General features: G+C 35.8%; 1 protein-coding gene across 1 annotated transcript in view; it reads left to right on the forward strand.

Annotated features, from left to right (window-relative positions):
* Window positions 1-18999, forward strand: part of MATN2 (matrilin 2) — a 217176-nt gene that overhangs the window by 114113 nt on the left and 84064 nt on the right. Inside the window, exon 5 of the mRNA XM_051974444.1 lies at window positions 6121-6243. Within this exon, the coding sequence (XP_051830404.1) occupies window positions 6121-6243 (123 nt within the window). The remainder of the gene's footprint in view (window positions 1-6120; window positions 6244-18999) is intronic.

Here is an 18999-nt window from a genome sequence, read left to right on the forward strand (position 1 = left end):
GGGTTATTACTACATCTCTCCTAGAAGCTGCATCCCATCATGGGGACTGAATATGCACCTTTTTTTTTTTTTTTTTTTTTGGTTATTGCTTACTTGTTTTTTCCTCATTTTCCCTTTTTGATCTATTTTTTCTATGCAGCATGATAAATGTGGAAATATGTTTAGAAGAATTGCACATGTTTAATCTATATTGGATTATTTGCTGTCTAGGAGAGGGGTTGGGGGAAGGGAAAGAGAAAAATCTGAAACATAAGGTTTTGCATGAGTAAATGTTTTGCTTTGTTTTGAAACTCTTAAAAATTATTATTTTTTAAAATAATAGTTTTTTTTATTTTCAAAATACATACAAAGATAGTTTTCATAGGTGAATGCTGAAAACTATATGCGTGTATTTTGAAAATAAAATGCTATCATCGAAATAAAAAAATAGGAAAAAAATTATGTAGGGGGAATCCTGTTCAAGTATGAATTGTATTTGGTTGCTGTTAGGGTTCCTTTCAACTTGGAAATTCAGTGGTTCAGTAGCTACTAGTGCTAGGACAATATTAATTATAAGAGCATAGTATAAAATAAACCTCAAAGATCCCAGATGCAAATTAGGATTCCCAGGTATAAATAGTAATAGTAACCATTTTTCTTTCTGTAAGCACCTTGAATTTGTTCATTTGTGACTTGGCAAGTTGCCTCTTTTGTTTGTTACACAATAAAAGCAGCCCACCCTGGGCAAGGATGAGTTTAAGCCCTGGACTTACCTCTGGGTTATATAGCCAGAACATGTGAGTTGCAGGTCTTAAACACAATCCTTTCTGACACAAGTCATCCCTCTGCACTTTCCCCATAGTGCATCTCTGATAATCAGCCCTAGATGGAACTTACCTTGAAAGATTTCCTTTTCTATTTAATTGCTGTTAATTAGATCCAAAAATTCAATTCTTTGGGTTTCTTCTTTTAGACAAAAGTCACTATACATATCTTTGAGTACATTGTTGTTCAGTCATTTCTGACTAACATTTCATGACCCCATTTAGGGTTTCTTGGCAAAGATACTAGAGTGCTTTGCCATTTCCTTATTTTGCTTATTTTCCATTTTTGCAGATGAGGAAACTGAGGCAAACAGAGTTATGTGACTTGCTCAGGTTCATACAGCTAGGAAATGTCTGAGGCTGGATTTGAACTGAGGACTTCTTAACTCTAGGCTTCATGCTCTATCCCTGAAGGCACTGGCTACTTCCATACTTGAGCATACTCAAGTAAAACCCATTTTTTTTTTTTAGAACCAAAGTGTTTCTTAAAGTCAGGATTAATTGGATTGCTTCCAAACCTTGGAAGCATCTATTTTATTTTAATATCATAAAAATCTCTCTCTACAGGGGCTCATCTTTTTTGTTTATGAGAACATTTCCATAATTCCAATTCTGTTTACACCAAAGCTTGTTAAAATTTAAGTGTGTTCAAGTTTCATAGTGTTATAGAGGAAGTTATAATTTAAATACCAGAAAAAAATGAGATTTTTAATGAGATCCAGGCATATTTAATGTAACAATCAATGTGCCTGAATACTTATACAGTAATATAGAATTTTTTTTTAATAATGGAGATATATCATAGATTTGAAAGTGTTCAAGCACAACATGTTTCCTAATTTTTTTCTTCATTAAAACAGTAGAATATCTTCATGATGCACTCAGGAAATTTTATGCATCAAGCCAGCACATAGTTGGAGATAGTGACCCTGGACAACTGACCTCACATTTTAGGGCTCCTCAGATGACTTGAAGGGTTTAAGTGCTACATCGGTAAAGGAAATTCCTTTATTTGAAAGTCCTTTTCCTAATGGGGCTCACAGTGGTAGGAGAGAAAAAACATCCAGTGATTCAACCCAACAAGCACTTATTAAGTACCAACTAAGTATAGAGCAAGATAGTGCTTACTTTCTATGTGACTTTGGACAAGCCACTTGATATTCATAGGCCTTTATCACTTGGATATTTGGATTAGAATGCCTCTGAGAATCTTTCTAGATCCTGATGGATGATCCTAAAACACAAAGTGACCTGGATGAGATTTGGCTGCATCTGTACAATGTTAGCAATGAGGATACAAGTATAAAGAGCAGGGTAAAAATGCTGATCTTTGCTTTGGAATGATATTTCACAACATACTTTAAAGACAGTGAAAGTAGTTGTCAGACTGTCCCTGACAAACTGTAGCAATGCTATTAAGACCCAAGACCAAAAGATGGACAGATTAGGATTAAGGAGCACAAGATACAAAGTGAAGATATTACACTTGTAGTCAGAAAAGATCCGAGTTCAAATTCTGTCTCTGATTATTAATTGTGTGACCATTAATTCATGTTACCAGAAGCAAGTAGCTTATCTTTTAACATGTCTTAGTTCCCTTATCTCTTGTTGTTCAGTCATGTCTGACTTTTCTTGACCCTATTTGGGTTTTTTTTTTTAATTAATAACTTTTTATTGACAGAACCCATGCCAGGGTAATTTTTTACAACATTATCCCTTGAACTCACTTCTGTTCTGATTTTTCCCCTCCCTCCCTCCACCCCCTCCCCCAGATGGCAAGCAGTCCTTTACATGTTAAATAGGTTACAGTATATCCTAGATACAATATATGTGTGCAGAACCGAACAGTTCTCTTGTTGCACAGGGAGAATTGGATTCAGAAGGTATAAATAACCCGGGAAGAAAACAAAAATGCAAGCAGTTTATATTCATTTTCCAGTGTTCTTTTTTTGGGTGTAGCTGCTTCTGTCCATGCTTAATCAATTGAAACTGGGTTAGATCTCTTTGTCAAAGAAATCCACTTCTTTCAGAATATCCTCATACAGTATCATTGTTGAAGTATATAATGATCTCCTGGTCCTGCTCATTTCCCTTAGCATCAGTTCATGTAAGTCTCGCCAGTCCTCTCTGTATTCATCCTGCTGGTCATTATTTACAGAACAATAATATTCCATAACATTCATATACCACAATTTATCCAACCGTTCTCCAATTGATGGGCATCCATTCGTTTTCCAGTTTCTAGCCACTACAAAAAGGGCTGCCACAAACATTTTGGCACATACAGGTCCCTTTCCCTTCTTTAGTATCTCTTTGAACTATTTGGGGTTTTCTTGACAAAGATGCTGAAGTAGTTTGCCATTTCCTTCTCCAGCTTATTTTATAGATGAGGAAACTGAGATAAAGAGTTAAGTGACTTGTCCAGATTTGAACTCAGGAAGATGAATTTTCCTGATTCCACACTACACATGTCTGTTAGAAACACACTCTTAGAAACACACTGAAAATCAGATATTGAGGAAAATTCATTAAATAAGAATCTTAAGAAATCATCTAAACATATCTAGCCAGAAATGGGCTCCTGGAGCCCTGAGCACAGAAATAAAATAAACTTTTTACTTGTCATCTTGGCGCAGTCTCTCCCTACAGAGACCAAATTGCTCCATTCTTTTCTGGGCTACAATCTTTCTGATATACCCACTATATGTTTCCCCTAAATATGTATGAACATGTTTTCTCTGCTTTGTCATATATCCTATGTTCAAAAATGGCAGAAAACTCCTCCTATAGGGTGTGTTGTTTGATCTCCAATTAGCCTATTAAGCAGGCTCAATAGTGATTTGGTCAAGTCAGGTCACTGACCCCAACTAGTTTGGGCTAGGTGGGCTATTATCTTAAATTTGTGGTTTTCTCAAAATCACAAGGCACGTTCTGATTGGCTGAAATCCACCTGTGCCTTCCTAGAATTCCAATTCCTTGTTTTCTCAAGGCTTTTATTAATCATTTAGTTGTTCAGTGGAATCTTAACCTTCTTTAACCTCTCACATTCTGAAAACCTTTTGGTCAGTGGTACCTACTATTCTACACTACCTCAAAGATTGCAACATTCTGTAGAAACCCAACTTTACAATATTTCTCACATCTCCCTAGGTCAGTCTTTAGCTCATTAAAAGTTTCCATAACTTGGCAAATTCCAAATTTTTTTAGCTATATACCCCAAATCATGAGCTATATTTGCATATATATATTTATGACAACTCTCCCATATAATGGACTCAAATTTTTCCTTGTTCTTTATGTATTGACCCATCAGTACTAAATCAATGTTAGCTTACTAGTTTAGTGATTATTAGCATAATTATCATTTTCCCAAGGCTTAATTGCAATTATAATTATCAGTAATCATAATTATCATTAAATTAATCTTTAGTTCATGTTATCCAACACAGAATGATATGCCAAGCTACATGACAAATGAGAAATGCCATAAAAACCTTGGGGTGATGACTGTATTGGAAGTAGCCTCTGATCAGAAAAGAGAGTTAGGTGGGTCACAGAGTAAAATGAAGAGATGATAAATAGAACACATGATTAACAGATTGGATCTGCTAGGATGGATGCTAGGAGGTCAGGAGGTTGAAAGTAAATGGGATGGGCCAAGAGTTTGGCTCCTTGCTCAAAAATGGAAAGTGTGGATATAAGATCATAATTTCTGTTTTGTACATCATGAAGAATGGTAATGATAGCTAGGAATACTCACCAGATTTCTTTTATTCCAAAAATTTTTACAGTTCACACCCTGTTATGCATTTCACCCGCAAATAACAACAAAAATAATAACAACAACTAGCATTTATATAGTGCTTTATGGTTGGTAAAGCTCTTTAAAACAGCTCATTTTGATTCTCACAACAACCCTGGGAGGTAGGTGCTATTATTATCCCCATTTCATAGATGAGGCAGATAGAGATTGAGTGACTTGCCTAGAATCACACAGCTAATAAGTGTCTAAGGTTGAATTTGAAGTCAGGTCTTCTAGACATTACTTCCAGAACTCTATCCATTGCACCTCCTAGTACCTTAATATTATGTATCATAAAATATACCATAAAAACAAGCAGCTGCCTGTGAAGTGCTACAAAGATAGAGAAATGAGATAGTCTGTTTCCTCAAAGGAGTTTATTATCTGGTCAGGAGAAAGGGGAGGTGGGGAGAGATGATGACAATTATGGATATAAACCTGATGCACGGTAGAATGTGGTAGCAGAAAAAGAGTTATTTTAGAAACCTTGGAGAAGGGAAAGAACACTTTTAGACATGGGAATTACCTGGAAATAGTACTGCCTGAGTTGAGCCTTGTGAGAAGAAAAGGATTTTAACTCAAAGACTTGAAAGCAAGGATGCATTGTAGATCTAGACCAAGGAACAAAGTTGATCATTAGTCTGGCTAAAACAAAGAAAGAAAGATGGGTAGTATTATGAGATAAGCCAGCAGAGGAAGATTTTAGTCATCTTATAGGAGGCATTTAATGACTGAAATACAATTTTGTAGTACAGTGGAGAAAATGTTTGATTCTTTTCTCCCCATTGTCTCTTAGAGAAGGAGGAAGAAGAGGAAAGGGAGAAGGAGGAAAAAAAGGAAAAGGAAAAAAAAAAGGAGGAAGAAGAGAAGTTTCCTTGGCTTCTTTCAAGATTTAATTCAAATCTTACCTTTTGAAGAAGGCGTTTTCCACTTCCCTTAAATGACAGAGCCTTCTTTGGGATGGCCTTCTATTCATTTTGTATATATCTCTTAAGTATCTATTTACCTGTTGTCTCCCCCATTACAATGTAAGTTCTGGAAAGGAAGAGACTGTTTTTGCCTTTCTTTGTATTCCTCCTGCTTAGCACAGTGCCTGGTGAATATTAAATGCTTAATAAATGCATATTGACTTGATTGACAATCTACTTAAACATAAGGAATTTGCTTAATCTCTCAAAACATGGGTAGGTAGCTTAACTTTTCTATGTTTTGATTTTCTCATCTGTAAAATGAAAATAATAATACCTTCAGTACCTACTTTATTGTGTGGTTGTGATCCAATAAGACAGCTATATAAAGTGCTAATCCCAAGGTAGGTCCATTGTTTTAGCTTAAGATAATAGAGAACCACTGAAAGAGTTTGAGGTAGGGAATCCCAGGGTCAGACCTATACTTTGGGAAAATCATTTTCTGCTGTAAAGGTGGATTTAGGATTGGAGAAATTTGTTGAATTGAAATTAATTGAATTGATTAAGGTAACCATTTTTCAAATGTCTTTTGTCTTTTCTCTTTCAGTGGCCCACATGTGCAATATCATGGAGCATAACTGTGCCCACTTTTGTATCAACACACCTGGCTCCTACCTTTGCAGATGCAAACAAGGATATATTCTGAACACAGATCAGAAAACTTGTAGAAGTAAGATATCTTTTCCCCCCTAATTTGAGTATACTTTTTTTCATTTTAGCCATATCTCTCTTTTCTTCTTTCTTTTATTCCTTGTCCTCTTCCTCCTTGTTTTTTTTTTCCTTCCTTCTCTATCCTCCTTTTTCTGTCTCTCCAAATAGATCTACATTAGTTGGGTTTTCGCTAAGATTCAATTCCTATTTTTCAAAAAGAACTTTCTTCCCTATGGTGGGTCAGCTAGATGGTACAGTGAATAGAGCACTGCTCTTAGAAACAGAAAGACGCATCTTTCTGAGTTCAAATCTGGCTTTAGATAATTACTAGCTGTGTGACCCTGGACAAGTCGCTTAATCCAGTTTACCTCAGTTTTCTCATCTGGAAAAGGAAATGGCAAACCACACCAATCTCTTTGCCAAGAAAACCCACAATGGGGTCATGAAGACTCAGGATTGGAATCAGTGAACAACAGCAATCCCAGGGACAACTAGTAGAATTTTAGGCAAACAGTAAATGCTTAATATATGTTTGATTGATTCAAATGTTTAAGTTAAATTTACCATGTATATAACTTTGGGCAAATTGTTTACTCTTATAGTGTTTCACTTTTCTCTCTTATAAAAGGATGATTTTGAATAAGATGCCCTCTAAGATCCCTTTCAGACTGATGATAACAGTGATGCAACTACTATTCATTTCAATAAACATTTATTCAGCTCTTATCATGTTGTAGACACTGTGATAAGTGCTAGGGATACAAAAAGAGGCAAAAGACAGTTCTCAGTCTCAAGGAACTTACATTCCTCCTTCTCCTCCTTTTCCTCTTCCTCCTCTTCCTCCTTTTTTTCACATTTATATACTACTTAAAGATTTACAAAGTACTTTATTATTTCATTTTATCCTCATAACCCAGAAAGATTATGTTGTGCCACAGTTCCCTTTTATTGTCCTGACTCAGTTTTCCTAAATTGTTCTGCCTCAGTTTCCCTGGTTGCAACCCCCCTTTTCTGTTTATTAGAATTGAGATACTTAGGGCTAAAACTCCAGATGTCCTATCTCAGATACCTATTTGTCATTGTTTATACCTCTAAGTCCAGACTTCCTGGCTCTAAGCTGGATACTTCCTTAACTCTCAGTTTGTAAGAATTTATGGTTCTACCCCGCAACCTGTCAGAACTGGATTGATGGTCCCTGCCTGGAGATTCCTGCTCTCAGTATTCTGGTTCCACCCCTGCCTTTGTCTTCCTGAGCTTAGAGTCACATATATGTCACTGAGAACTCACATTCGCTGCTGGATGCTTTGGACATCAGCCTTAGGGGCAGCATGCCCCCAGCACAGTCTCTCCCTCTCAGAAATCCAAATAAAATATCAAAAACTGCCTAATCTCTATCTTGCCTCAGTTTCTCCAGCATTACAATAGATCCTGCTATGTTCTTCATTTTATAGATGAGCAAACTGAGTCTAAGAGAATTTAAAAGACTCATTAGGGTCATATACCTAGTAAGTATCTGAGGCTGGATTTCAAGTCAGGTTTTCCCAATTCTAGGCCCAGTGTCCTATCCATGTTACTACACCGCTACCTATGTAGATTTTCTTTGTGCAATTATTATTCTTTTGCTTAAAAGTTTGTTGAAAATCATTCTAACTTATTCTCTCATTAATTATTCCCTGAAGGGTTATTTTATTATTTTAAGGTTCAAATGAAACCCCCAAAAGGCTGGGTTTCCAGATCTGTTTTGGGAGATACCTCAAAAGAATTTGTAGGCTTGGACCCATCTCCAAGTCAAGGGCAAAGTTTATTATAATTATGATGCTAATTATGGTGGGATAAGTTCCATAAGAAATTAGCAAAGAACCAGAGCAGGAAGATGAATTTATAGGAAAAAAATTAGAGAAACCAGGTGCTTCATATCACTGATATACTAATTTTATGGCTTAGAGGTGGATTTGAGGATTAGTCTGGTATGCACCTCATTATTGTCTCAGAAACTTTGTTATCACTGACCAACAGATTATAACCTGATAGCCAGCAAATGTTTGTGGAACTACCATACTCCCAAGGCCAAGGGACTTCAGAGTTATTGACCAACAGATTATTATCTGAGAGTCAGCAATGTTTGTAGAACTATAGCACTCCCAAGGCCAGAGAACCTTGGGGTTATCGTCCATCTCCCCTAGAAATTGCACTTCATCAATTGTTTATTCTCTTTTCGCTTTTGATAAGAAGTGAACCCGAAGCACAATTATTAACTTTGGCTGTACTTACTATTTTAGGGCCTCTTTTAGAGATGTGAAGGGACCAAAATACTTTGGTGAAAAAGACTTTAAGGTCTATAAAATGAAAAAGCAAAAAAAATTAAAATAAAATATTAACAGGGTCTTTGTGCTCCTTTCAGGATAGACATCAAAGACTAGACAAATAGGCTGAGTTTTGAGCTAGCATGAGATCATCTGCCTTTGAGAGGGCACTGGTACATTTGTGTATTAGTGGTATTTCCTTTCTTTTTTTTTTTTTTTTGAAATAAGCAGATGGTAATACTATATTAGCAACAAACTTTGAAAATTGAGCATATATGTATGCATGAATAAGGTCTATAAAATTAATTGTTCTAATTGAAAAAGACTTAAGACAATAGTAATCTAATACATGTTTAATTTTATACATGTGTGTAAATATACATAATATATATGTTTATATTTACATATATATGGTTTCCCAGAGTAGATCACTGGAAGAACAGATAAAGATAAAAGCCCTGAGACTAGGGATGCCAAAAATATAGACCCAGAGTAGGAAAAGAAGGCTGAAACACCTACTAGCAAAATTTAAAAACAACAAAACATCCCAACTAGTAGACTAATTGAAATTTTTTGAAGAAATTGTGCGAGAATTTAAGAGTTAGTTTAAATGATATTATAAATGAAATGAGAGTGATAGAGGAAAGAATTTTAAAAAGAAATGAGAATCATGAAGGAAAGAATTGGAAAGAGATTTTACTGCTTGGCATAAGAAGTACAAAACCTTATTTAAAGGTTCCCTGAAAATGAGAATGGACCAAACAGAAATGAATGACTTAATGAAACTATAAGAAATATGTAAACAAAGTCAAAAAATTTTTAAATGGAAGATATCTCTTATCAAAATCAATTAACTTGGAAACAATATCAAGGAACAATAATATAAATATCATTGAACTACTTGAAAGTCACGACAAAAAAAATTAGTCTCAAGAAATCATGATAAAAAAATTGCCTATATCTTTTAGAGCCAGGGGACAAATTGGAAAAAAAAGAATCCACCAAATAACCTCCTTAAAGAAACCTCAAAATGAAAATTACTAGGATTATCATAGCTAAAAACCAGAAGTGTAAGGTGAAAGAAAGAATACTACAAGTTATTAGAAAGGAAGCATTTAAGTGTCAAGAAATTAGTTAGGATCACAAAAGATTTAGCAGCTATCACATAATAGAGTGGAAAACATGGAATATATTTTTCCAAAAGAAAAAAGATATAAGTTTACAACCAAGATATAGATTTATAACCAACTTAGCAAAACAAATTGCCCTAATAGGGGAAAAGTGAATTTTTAATAGGACTTCCAAGTATTCTTGATGAAAAGACCAGAGCTTCATAAAAACTTTGTAGCTGCTTTGTAATGGAAAAATAAATTTAATTTAAAAATAAATTTAGAGAGACTAAATAATATTGTCCTGAGATTTCATCATCTTCCCTAGCTCTTCCCCTTACCATTCCACAATGATAGCAAATGCCTTATCCCCTTTTCTTCCAGGTAGCTATACTAATAGGCCTTTCCTTCAGGCTTGCCTCCTTCCACCCTAATAGCTACATTCTAGATGATCCCCACCCCAGTATTAATTTACTCTAGGTGCAAAAATTAATAAATCAATTTACAATTATAGTTTATCCATAGGGCAATGCAGAGACACAATGTGGATGTGTGTAGGCTGCAACTTGGGACAATGAGGTTATTTGCACAAGAAGCTGTATAAAAGATATCATTAAAAGATAAGAGACCAGAAAAAAAAAATGGAGACTAGTCATATAGCTAGAGTGAGGATGACCAATGCACACTTTTGCGCTCTATTGGTACCCAGTCAGTGTCAACAAACCTAGACAAAGGTCCCAGTACATTGGACTGAAACCCTCGTAAAGGATATTCATGGATGAGAAGGCTTGTGATCTTTAGAGGGTTCTTGAGGTCAAGAACTGTTTTTTTCCATTTCTTTTTATAGCCCCAGCACTTGGCAGTGTGAAACACATACTAAATGCTTAACAAATGTTTGTTAGTTGATAAATTGGTTAATTACTATAGAAGGTAACTGCATCAGTATGTTTACAGGTACAGTGAAGTGAAGTTTCTCTTTTAAAAAATGATGTCAAAATTTATATATTAAATTATTGTTATCTTTCAAAGCAGTCTAAATTATTATTATAATAATTTAGAATCCTGTTTTGGAATTGCCTTCAAAGCCATTTACTGAACCCCATGTGAATAGAGAAGGGAGAGATCCAGTTGATTCACTTCTAAGGACTAGGGCTGGAAACACAAATGTTCCTTTCATTAGAATTTTTTCCCAAAGTATCTTGGAGTAAGGAAAATATGGATTCTGATCCCATCTTAGACATTCCTAGCTGTTGTAATTCTGGTGTGTCACTTAATCACTCTGTGCCTCAGTTTACTCATCTGTAAAATGAGGAGGAAGGACTTAATAATTTTTTTAACTTACTTTTTAAAGTCCCTCTCCCTCTAAATTTTTGTTCCTAAGATTTTTCCAAAATGGGTCCATTTCTGCAGGAGGTAACACTGTCCAGATGCCCCCTGTTTCCATCACTGCCCTTCATCTTTTCCTTCAAGTTCCTTTCAGATGTCTGCCTGCCTTCTGATCTTGCCTTTCACTCCTCCTTCAGTCAACTTCCTTTTCCTCTCACATAAGAGGATTCAGCCTTGTTTGCCTATGTGTATGGAATCTGGTTTGTTGTTTTTTATTTCATTGTTTTAAAGACTTTCTCCTCCTCTTCTCATTTTTTCTGGAACATATCCTTGCTATCTGGAAGCTCGTGGAAATACAACATTTCAGAAACTTCATTTGGCAATCAACATTGACTTTCCTGTCCAATTCTCTCTTTTCTCTGTCCCAAACAGCATGTTAAATGCATTTAAACTGCTTTCATTCTTTGGACAAGTTCCTGTTGTTTTTTTCCCCCCATGCTGCATATGTTCTTTAATGACTATCCTTCCAGGGGGAAGCAGGGAAAGGCCCAGGGTGAGAGAAAGGGAATATATTCTAAAACTAGATCCCTAGCAGAGGCCTCTTTGATTTAAGTGGGAGGAATTGTTGGTGGGTAGAGAATCCAGGCAGTCTACCCCAATCCCCCATTTCCTAATGGGTTGCAAAGCTTTACTTGGCTTAACAATCGAAGACTACATAACATGCAGCCAGATCTCACAGTTGCATGCTGTTTTCCCAAGAGGACTGGGAAAAGGATGATAACTCTTGATTAAGCCACTGGGGAGGGAATCCACAAAAAAGCTTATTCTTCTGGTTGGGGTCTGTTTACATTTGAGGAACAGCATAATTTTCCCATTAGCTGCACCACTGATTTTTGGTCTTCCATGTTGCATATTCAAATTCCTAAATTCAGGAATCAGGCTAATCAACTGAATTTTAATGAAAGTAAAATAATTTACATAGACTTATTGACCCGCTTTTAATCTTGGTTCTAACCAATTTTTTTATTCTTATGTCGCTAGAAAGATTGACTTCTTTTGTTCTATTTTTTTTTTTTTAATTTCATGCTTGAGTGATCCTTTCTTATCTATGCTAAAAATGAATGGCTACTTATGGGCCTAATCCCACTCTACCTGGCACAGGAGCTTTGACCTGTTTTTTTAACCTGGGTCAGTTTATCCCTCCTTACATAAATGTGACTCATTTCTGGGGGTCCACCATATTAAAGCCTAACCTAGTGTGGACTCTCCATCAGCTTAGCTCACTGCACTCAGAACTCCAAGCTCAAGAGATCCATCAATTTCAATCTCTTTTTAGCAGAGATCATAGGTGAGAACCATCATGTACCATTTAATTATGACATTTCTAAGCATTTTCCAGATGAGGAAACTGAGATATAGAAAAGTTAATTGATTTGCCAATGTCATGTGAAGACAAAGTGTCTAATATGGAATTCCAAGGTATTAAGGAGAATTTCCCTACCTATTTCCTCCTCCTATGACATAATGGGCCTGGAATAAGGAAGATAAATGTTCAAATCTGGCTTCAGACACTTATTAGTCGTGTGACACTTATTAGCCGGGTGACAATTTTGAGATAGTTCTCTGGCATGAGGGAGTCCCTCCATCATGGATATTGGGTTGGAAGGATGTTGGGTTCCCCTATTGACCCCTGCTTTCTACTGGCTCATGCACCCCCAATGTTAGTATGGATGTCAATTGGTTAAGTTCTTACCAGGGTCTTAAGACAAGACTCATGGGCCAGCCAGAGATAGCAGAGAAAACTCCTTAATAAGTTTGGGTGCGAAGAATATCATGTAAAATAATAGGAGTTTATTATTCCAATAGTTCATTGCAAAACTTTATTGTAAGCAATGGGGAAGAAAGGAAAGAAGAGATAGGAAAAATGGACCAATATACCATATAACAAAGTATGTATAACTTATCTACGAACAGTGCTACTTTGGGGAACACAGATAAGAATCCTCAGCAGGAAGGGGGTGCTCTTTCAGGGAAGTGTGTTGTTGCTAGAGGGGAGCGTGTACTCCAGGTCTTTTGAGAGTCAGGTTCTTAAACCATCATTTTGGTTGGCCTCCATAAGATGGCCCAACTGCTTATCAGGAGTCAGGGGAAAATATTATTTGGAGGGGTATGTTACTAGGACCAAACTAACTGGTAGTTGACAAAATATTTGGAGAACATAGTTGTATCAATCTTCAAAAAATGTGGTCAATATTTTTTCACAACTATATTCTATATACTCACAGCCTCCCTTAAGGGGAAGCTTTCATAATGTCCTCAAAACCATCAGTCTAATCTCATAACAATGGTTTCCATGCGTAGATTTTATTAGCTAAACAAGACCACCCAGTCAGATCTTTTAACAGTGATTCTGGGCAAGTCACTTAACTGCTTTCTACTTCTTTCCTGATCTGTAAAAATGTGAATTATAATAGCATCTGTCTCCCAAGTTTGTTGTGAGGATCTAATAAGACAGTTAAGATATCTAGGTAATGCAATAGAATGCCAGACCTGGAGCCAGGAAGATTTATATTCCTGAGTTCAAATCTCGTCTCAGACACTAACTAACCTGTGATTCTGGGCAAGTCAATTAATACTCTTTGCCTCAGTTTCCTCATCTTTAAACAGAGCTGGAACAGGAAATAATAAATCACTCTAGAATCTTGCCAAGAAAATCTCAAGTTAGACAGGACTGAAATTCTGAACAACAAAAATGAGATAATATTTGTAATGCACTCAACATGTTGCCTAGCTGGTGCTTAATAAATAACTTGTTTTCTTTCTCCCTAGAAGTACTATATACACAGATGTGATCTAGATGCTTAAAGCTCTGCCAGTACAGTACTGAAAGGCAACAAGAGGGAGACTATATCACACCATTTCTAGTACTTCCATTTAAAAAAAAAAAAGCCTTGTTTCTTGGCATACCATCATAGCAAAATGTAAGCTTTTGAGGATAGACATTAAAATCTGTTAAATGAAATTCCATCATAGACACAGATTATAGACACACCCGTTTCTGTACTCATAATTTCAAAGTTAGTCCTACCAACTACTTCCCCCCATTTTCATAAACATGACCATACCTAAAGGGTTCAGAAATCTTAAAACTACAGCTTCTGTCAGAACTTCTCATGAGCTAACATTCAAAATCATTTGTTAGAATCAGACTGGAGGACCTATCTCCATATATAGGCTTTATTCTCCCTAACATTGTCACAGATCAAATTCAGTGTAGAGGTGATTCCATCCCAAATTGCTGAGGATCCTCACTTGAAACCCATCCACTATTATACTTTCTAACTTTGAAAGATAATCTCATCCCTTAATAGGAATGTCAAGAAAGGATCACTTTTTAACCCAGTCCAAAAGAGCTATAGCACACTTTGTTCTAATTTTGTCACTGATTACTTTAAGAAGTAACACTTGGAAAGAATCCTGTGTTCTTCAGCTCTCCTTCTTACTTTCTGTTAAAAATGAGCAGAAGCTAGTTTCCCATTACACTTACTCCATTAATTAGTAATTTTTTTCATACTCCTTTTTTATAGGTGGAATAAGGTAGGCAAGGGAGGTAAGTTATAATTCACAATTTTGGGTAGTTGTAAGTCTCCCCTAAAAATATAATACTTGTCATACTGGCATGTTTGCAGAATTACTTACATGTATTATCTCATTTGATCAGTCAATAAACAATTACTAACCACCCACTGTATACCAGACAGTGGTGATAGACAAAAAAAAAAATTAAACATTCCTTGCTCTCAAGATGCTTATAGTCTATTGGGATAGATATCACATACAAAGATAATACAAGATAATTGTATGGGGAGAGGTGGAATAAAAGCATCAGTGAGGATCAGGAAAGGTTTCCTATAGGAGGTAGACTTTGAACTATCTCCTTTATTGATGGAAACTATCAATTCTAAGAGACAGAGTTGGAGTATATTCCAGACATGGAAAGCAGCTTATGCAAAAGCAGATATGAGAGGCCTTATCATGTGTGAAGAACATCAGGAAACTTAGCTTGACTGGACTATAGTAATGAGTAATTAGGCTGGAAAAGTAGATTGGAGACAAGTTGAAAATGCTTTAAATGTCAAGCAGAAGAGTTTGTATTCAATGCTAGAAGAAGCAGATACTCACTGAAAATTTTGATGGGGGGGCATGGGGGAGAAACATGATACAAAATGCTATTTTAATAAGATTAATTTGGCAGTGTGTAAAATGTCTTAGACGAGAGGGAGAGATTGGAGGTAGAAATACTAGTTTGGACATATTGCAGTAGTCTAGTGTTAGAGTAAAGTCCTGAAATAGAATGATTTCAGTGACAGTAAAAAGAAGGTGAATAAGAGGCATTAGGAAGGAAAACTTAGTAGAACTTGGGACTGACTAAATGTTTGGGGTAAAAAAGAAGTAGGAATCAAGAATGACTGAAGTTTTTAATCTGAGTGCTTAGAAGCTAACACCACAGAGAGAAATTTGGATATTTGAATGGAGAGTGGGTGGGTGGGGTGAGGTAGGAAAGAATCTTACAGAAAAACTGATTAAAACTTCTCTAAGTGCTAGGGATAGATTAAAAAACAAACAAACAAAAAAAAAAAAACAACAAAAGTAGACAGTCCTTGTCCTTAAGAAGACTGGGGGGAAGAAGGATTATGTACATATTTCACATATGTGAGATATATATGTTTGAGTTATGGTAGGTACCTATGTCCCATAGGCAGTTAGAAATGGGGTATGGGAGCTTACAAAAGAAGCCAGCTTCAAAAGTGTAAACTTCATAGTTAAAGTCTGTGAAGGAGATATTTAAACCATAAAAGTGAATGAGATCTCAAGGAGAAAGTATGGTGATACAAGAGTTAAGCATCAAGGATTCAGACTCTCAATAATACACATTCATTTAGAGAAGAGAAGGAAAAAATGATCACAGATAAACTTCTCAACTCCTCCCCCAAAAGTTTGTATTCAGCATTAAAATGAACAGTAATGATGCAGACCTGTGGTTAGACAGAGAGAGCAGAGATGCAGCTATCTAGATAGGATGGACACCATACATTCTTTGTATTTACCTTCTGTCAAAGTGCACAGGTATATGAGGTACCATCTTTTTTTTTTTTTTAAGCTTTTTATTTTCAAAATATATCCATAGTTTTCAATATTCATTCTTATTTTTTTATTTTTTAAAATTTATTTGTATTTTGAAAAAAATTTCTTTACAACATTATCCCTTGTACTTGCTTCTGTTCCAACTTTATCCCTCCCTCCCTTTACTCCCTCCGCCAGATGGCAAGCAGTCCTATACATGTTAAATATGTCACAGTATATCCTAGATACAATATATGTGTGCAGAACCGAACAGTTCTCTTATTGCACAGGGAGAATTGGATTCAGAAGATAAAAATAACCCGGGGAGAAAAACAAAAATGCAAACAGTTTACATTCATTTCCCAGTTCAACATTCATTCTTGCAAAACCTTGTGCTCCAATTTTTTTTCTCCCTCTCTTCATCCCACCACTCCTTTAGACAGAGCAAGTAATCCATGTTAAATATGTGCAATATATTTCCACAATTATCATGCCGCACAAGAAAAATCAGATCAAAAAGGGAAAAAAAGAGATAGAAAATAAAATGTAAGCAAACAACAACAAAAAGAGTGAAAATACTATCCACACTCAGTCCCGTTAGTCCTTTCTCTGGGTGCAGATGGCCATTAGAACAGGCCTGAATCATCTATGAGGCACTATCTTGCAGGCAGTGCACTTTCAAGTAATGACCAACTGATTGTTTGGCTACTGTGCATAGTGATGAATTATGAGATTTTGTAAATATTGAGCTGAAGAGCTTGATGAACCATATATATTCTAATAGAAGACAGGGGTATGATGTATGAATCGGGAGAAAGGGGTGCACGAACTTTAAAATAGCATAAACTTTTAATAGCTTATCCCAGCTTCTCTTCTTATTATTTATTTTCACAATTGATCAATCAATAAATATTTATTGAGCAACTAGTATGTACCAGGCACTGTGATAAGTGCTGAGGATATAAAAAGCGAAAAAATACAGTCAAGCATCTATAAATTCTAAATTTGACAAGTCTCTAGAACTTTCAAAATTTAGCATAGCATAGTGGCTAGAGAACCTGCCTTGAAATCAGGAAGACCCATCTGCTGAGTCCAAATTAGCCTCAGACATTTACTAGCTGTGTGATCCTAGGCAAGTGATTTAATTCTGTTTGCCTCAGTTTCCTCATCTTCAAGTTAAGCTGGAACAAAAAATGGCAAACCTCTAGTATCTTTTCCAAGAAAACCCTAAATGTGGTCATGAAGAATACAACAGAACTGAAATGATTGAACAACTACCACTATCAACAGCAGCAGCAGCAGCAGCAGCAGTAGTAGTAGTAGTAGTAGTAGTAGTAGTAGTAGTAGTAGTAGTACAGATAGTAGTAGTAAGTCTCCATTGCAGAGAATACAGCTGTCATATGTTGGTCATGTCGCTCAAATGCCAAAAATATACATTTATCTAAAAGATTAATTTATGACGAACTCCCACAAGGCAAGTACTCACATGGAAGTCAGAAGAAGCAGTACAAAGATACTCTCAAAGTTACTCTAAAGAATGTTAGTATTGATTAGGAGACGTGGGAAACATTGGAACAGGACTGCCCGACAAGGGGATCTGCATCAAAGAAATCACTGAACTCTGTGAGCAAAACAGAATTGTAGTAGCTCAAAGAAATGTAAGATGTGCAAATTTAGAGATAGCTTCATCACAAATGTTCAAATAGATTATTTGTACCCAAACTGTGGCAGAGCCTTCCAAGCTTATATTCAGCTGATCAGAGACAGTAGAATATATATACCTTGACCTCAACATAGTGATGCCATTAGTATTCTTTGACTATGAAGGATGAATAACAACAGTAGTAATAATAGCAGTAGGAGTAGTAATACTAATACTTCTAGTAACAGAAGTAGTAGTGGTGGAAATAGTGAAAGTAGTAGTAATAGTAGCAGGGAAAGTACTAGTAGTGCAAGTAGTAGTAACAGTGAAGGTAGTAGTGTAAGTAGTGAAAGTAGTAGTAACAGTATACATTGTGAAAATAGTGCAAGTAATTGTAGTAGTGCAAATAGTAGAAGTAGTAGTACAAATACTAGTAGTGGTAGTGAAAGTAGAAATAGTACAAGTTGTGAAAGTAGTAGTAATGGTGGTGCAAGTAGTAAAAATAGTAGTAGTAGTGATAAGTAGTAAAAGTAGTAATAGGATAAATAGTGAAAATAGTAATAGTAGTGCAAGTAGTATTAGTAGTGGAAGTAGTAAAAATAGTAGTAGAAGAAGTAATAAAAATAGTAGTAGTAGTAGTGGTAGTAGTGGAAGTAATGAAAGTAGTAATAGTAGTAGTAGTGGAAGTAATGAAAGAAGTAGTAATAATAGTAGCAGTAGTAGTAGTAGTGGTGGCGGTGGTGATGGTAATGGTGGTGGTAATGGCAGCAGCATCAGTGCTAGCAATACAAAGACTAAAATGAACCTGCCCATACTCTCAAGATTCCTATTAATCTATTTAAGTAATTAAGTTTCAGTTTCAGAATTTTTATCTCTTCTCATAAGAAAAGTACAACTTTGGGGAATAAATCATAGAATTTTAACATAGTTAAACTGACATAGGAAAGGATCTAAAGAACAGCTGAGACATGTTTGATAGGACAGGTTTGTTTTCTTTCTTTTTTTTTTTTTCAATGTACAAGTACAGTTGATGACTCATTTGTATTGTTGACAGTCTTTAAGCAAACTGCAGCTGTCATAATAAGCATGGGGCCTCTGGACTCAGTGAAAAAGAAGAGGGAAGCTCTCAAATGGAGACGATGAGTTTTGCCTGTCTTTATTTTCACTCCTGTGTCTGCCCATTGTTAATAAAGCAACTCTCTTCATATTCTTTTTGGGTTTTGGAGTAAGTCACGTATACCATTCCTTCCAAAGTATCTGTAACTAAAAAG

Source organism: Antechinus flavipes, chromosome 1 (assembly GCF_016432865.1).
Source record: "Antechinus flavipes isolate AdamAnt ecotype Samford, QLD, Australia chromosome 1, AdamAnt_v2, whole genome shotgun sequence".
Classification (NCBI taxonomy): Eukaryota; Metazoa; Chordata; class Mammalia; order Dasyuromorphia; family Dasyuridae; genus Antechinus; species Antechinus flavipes.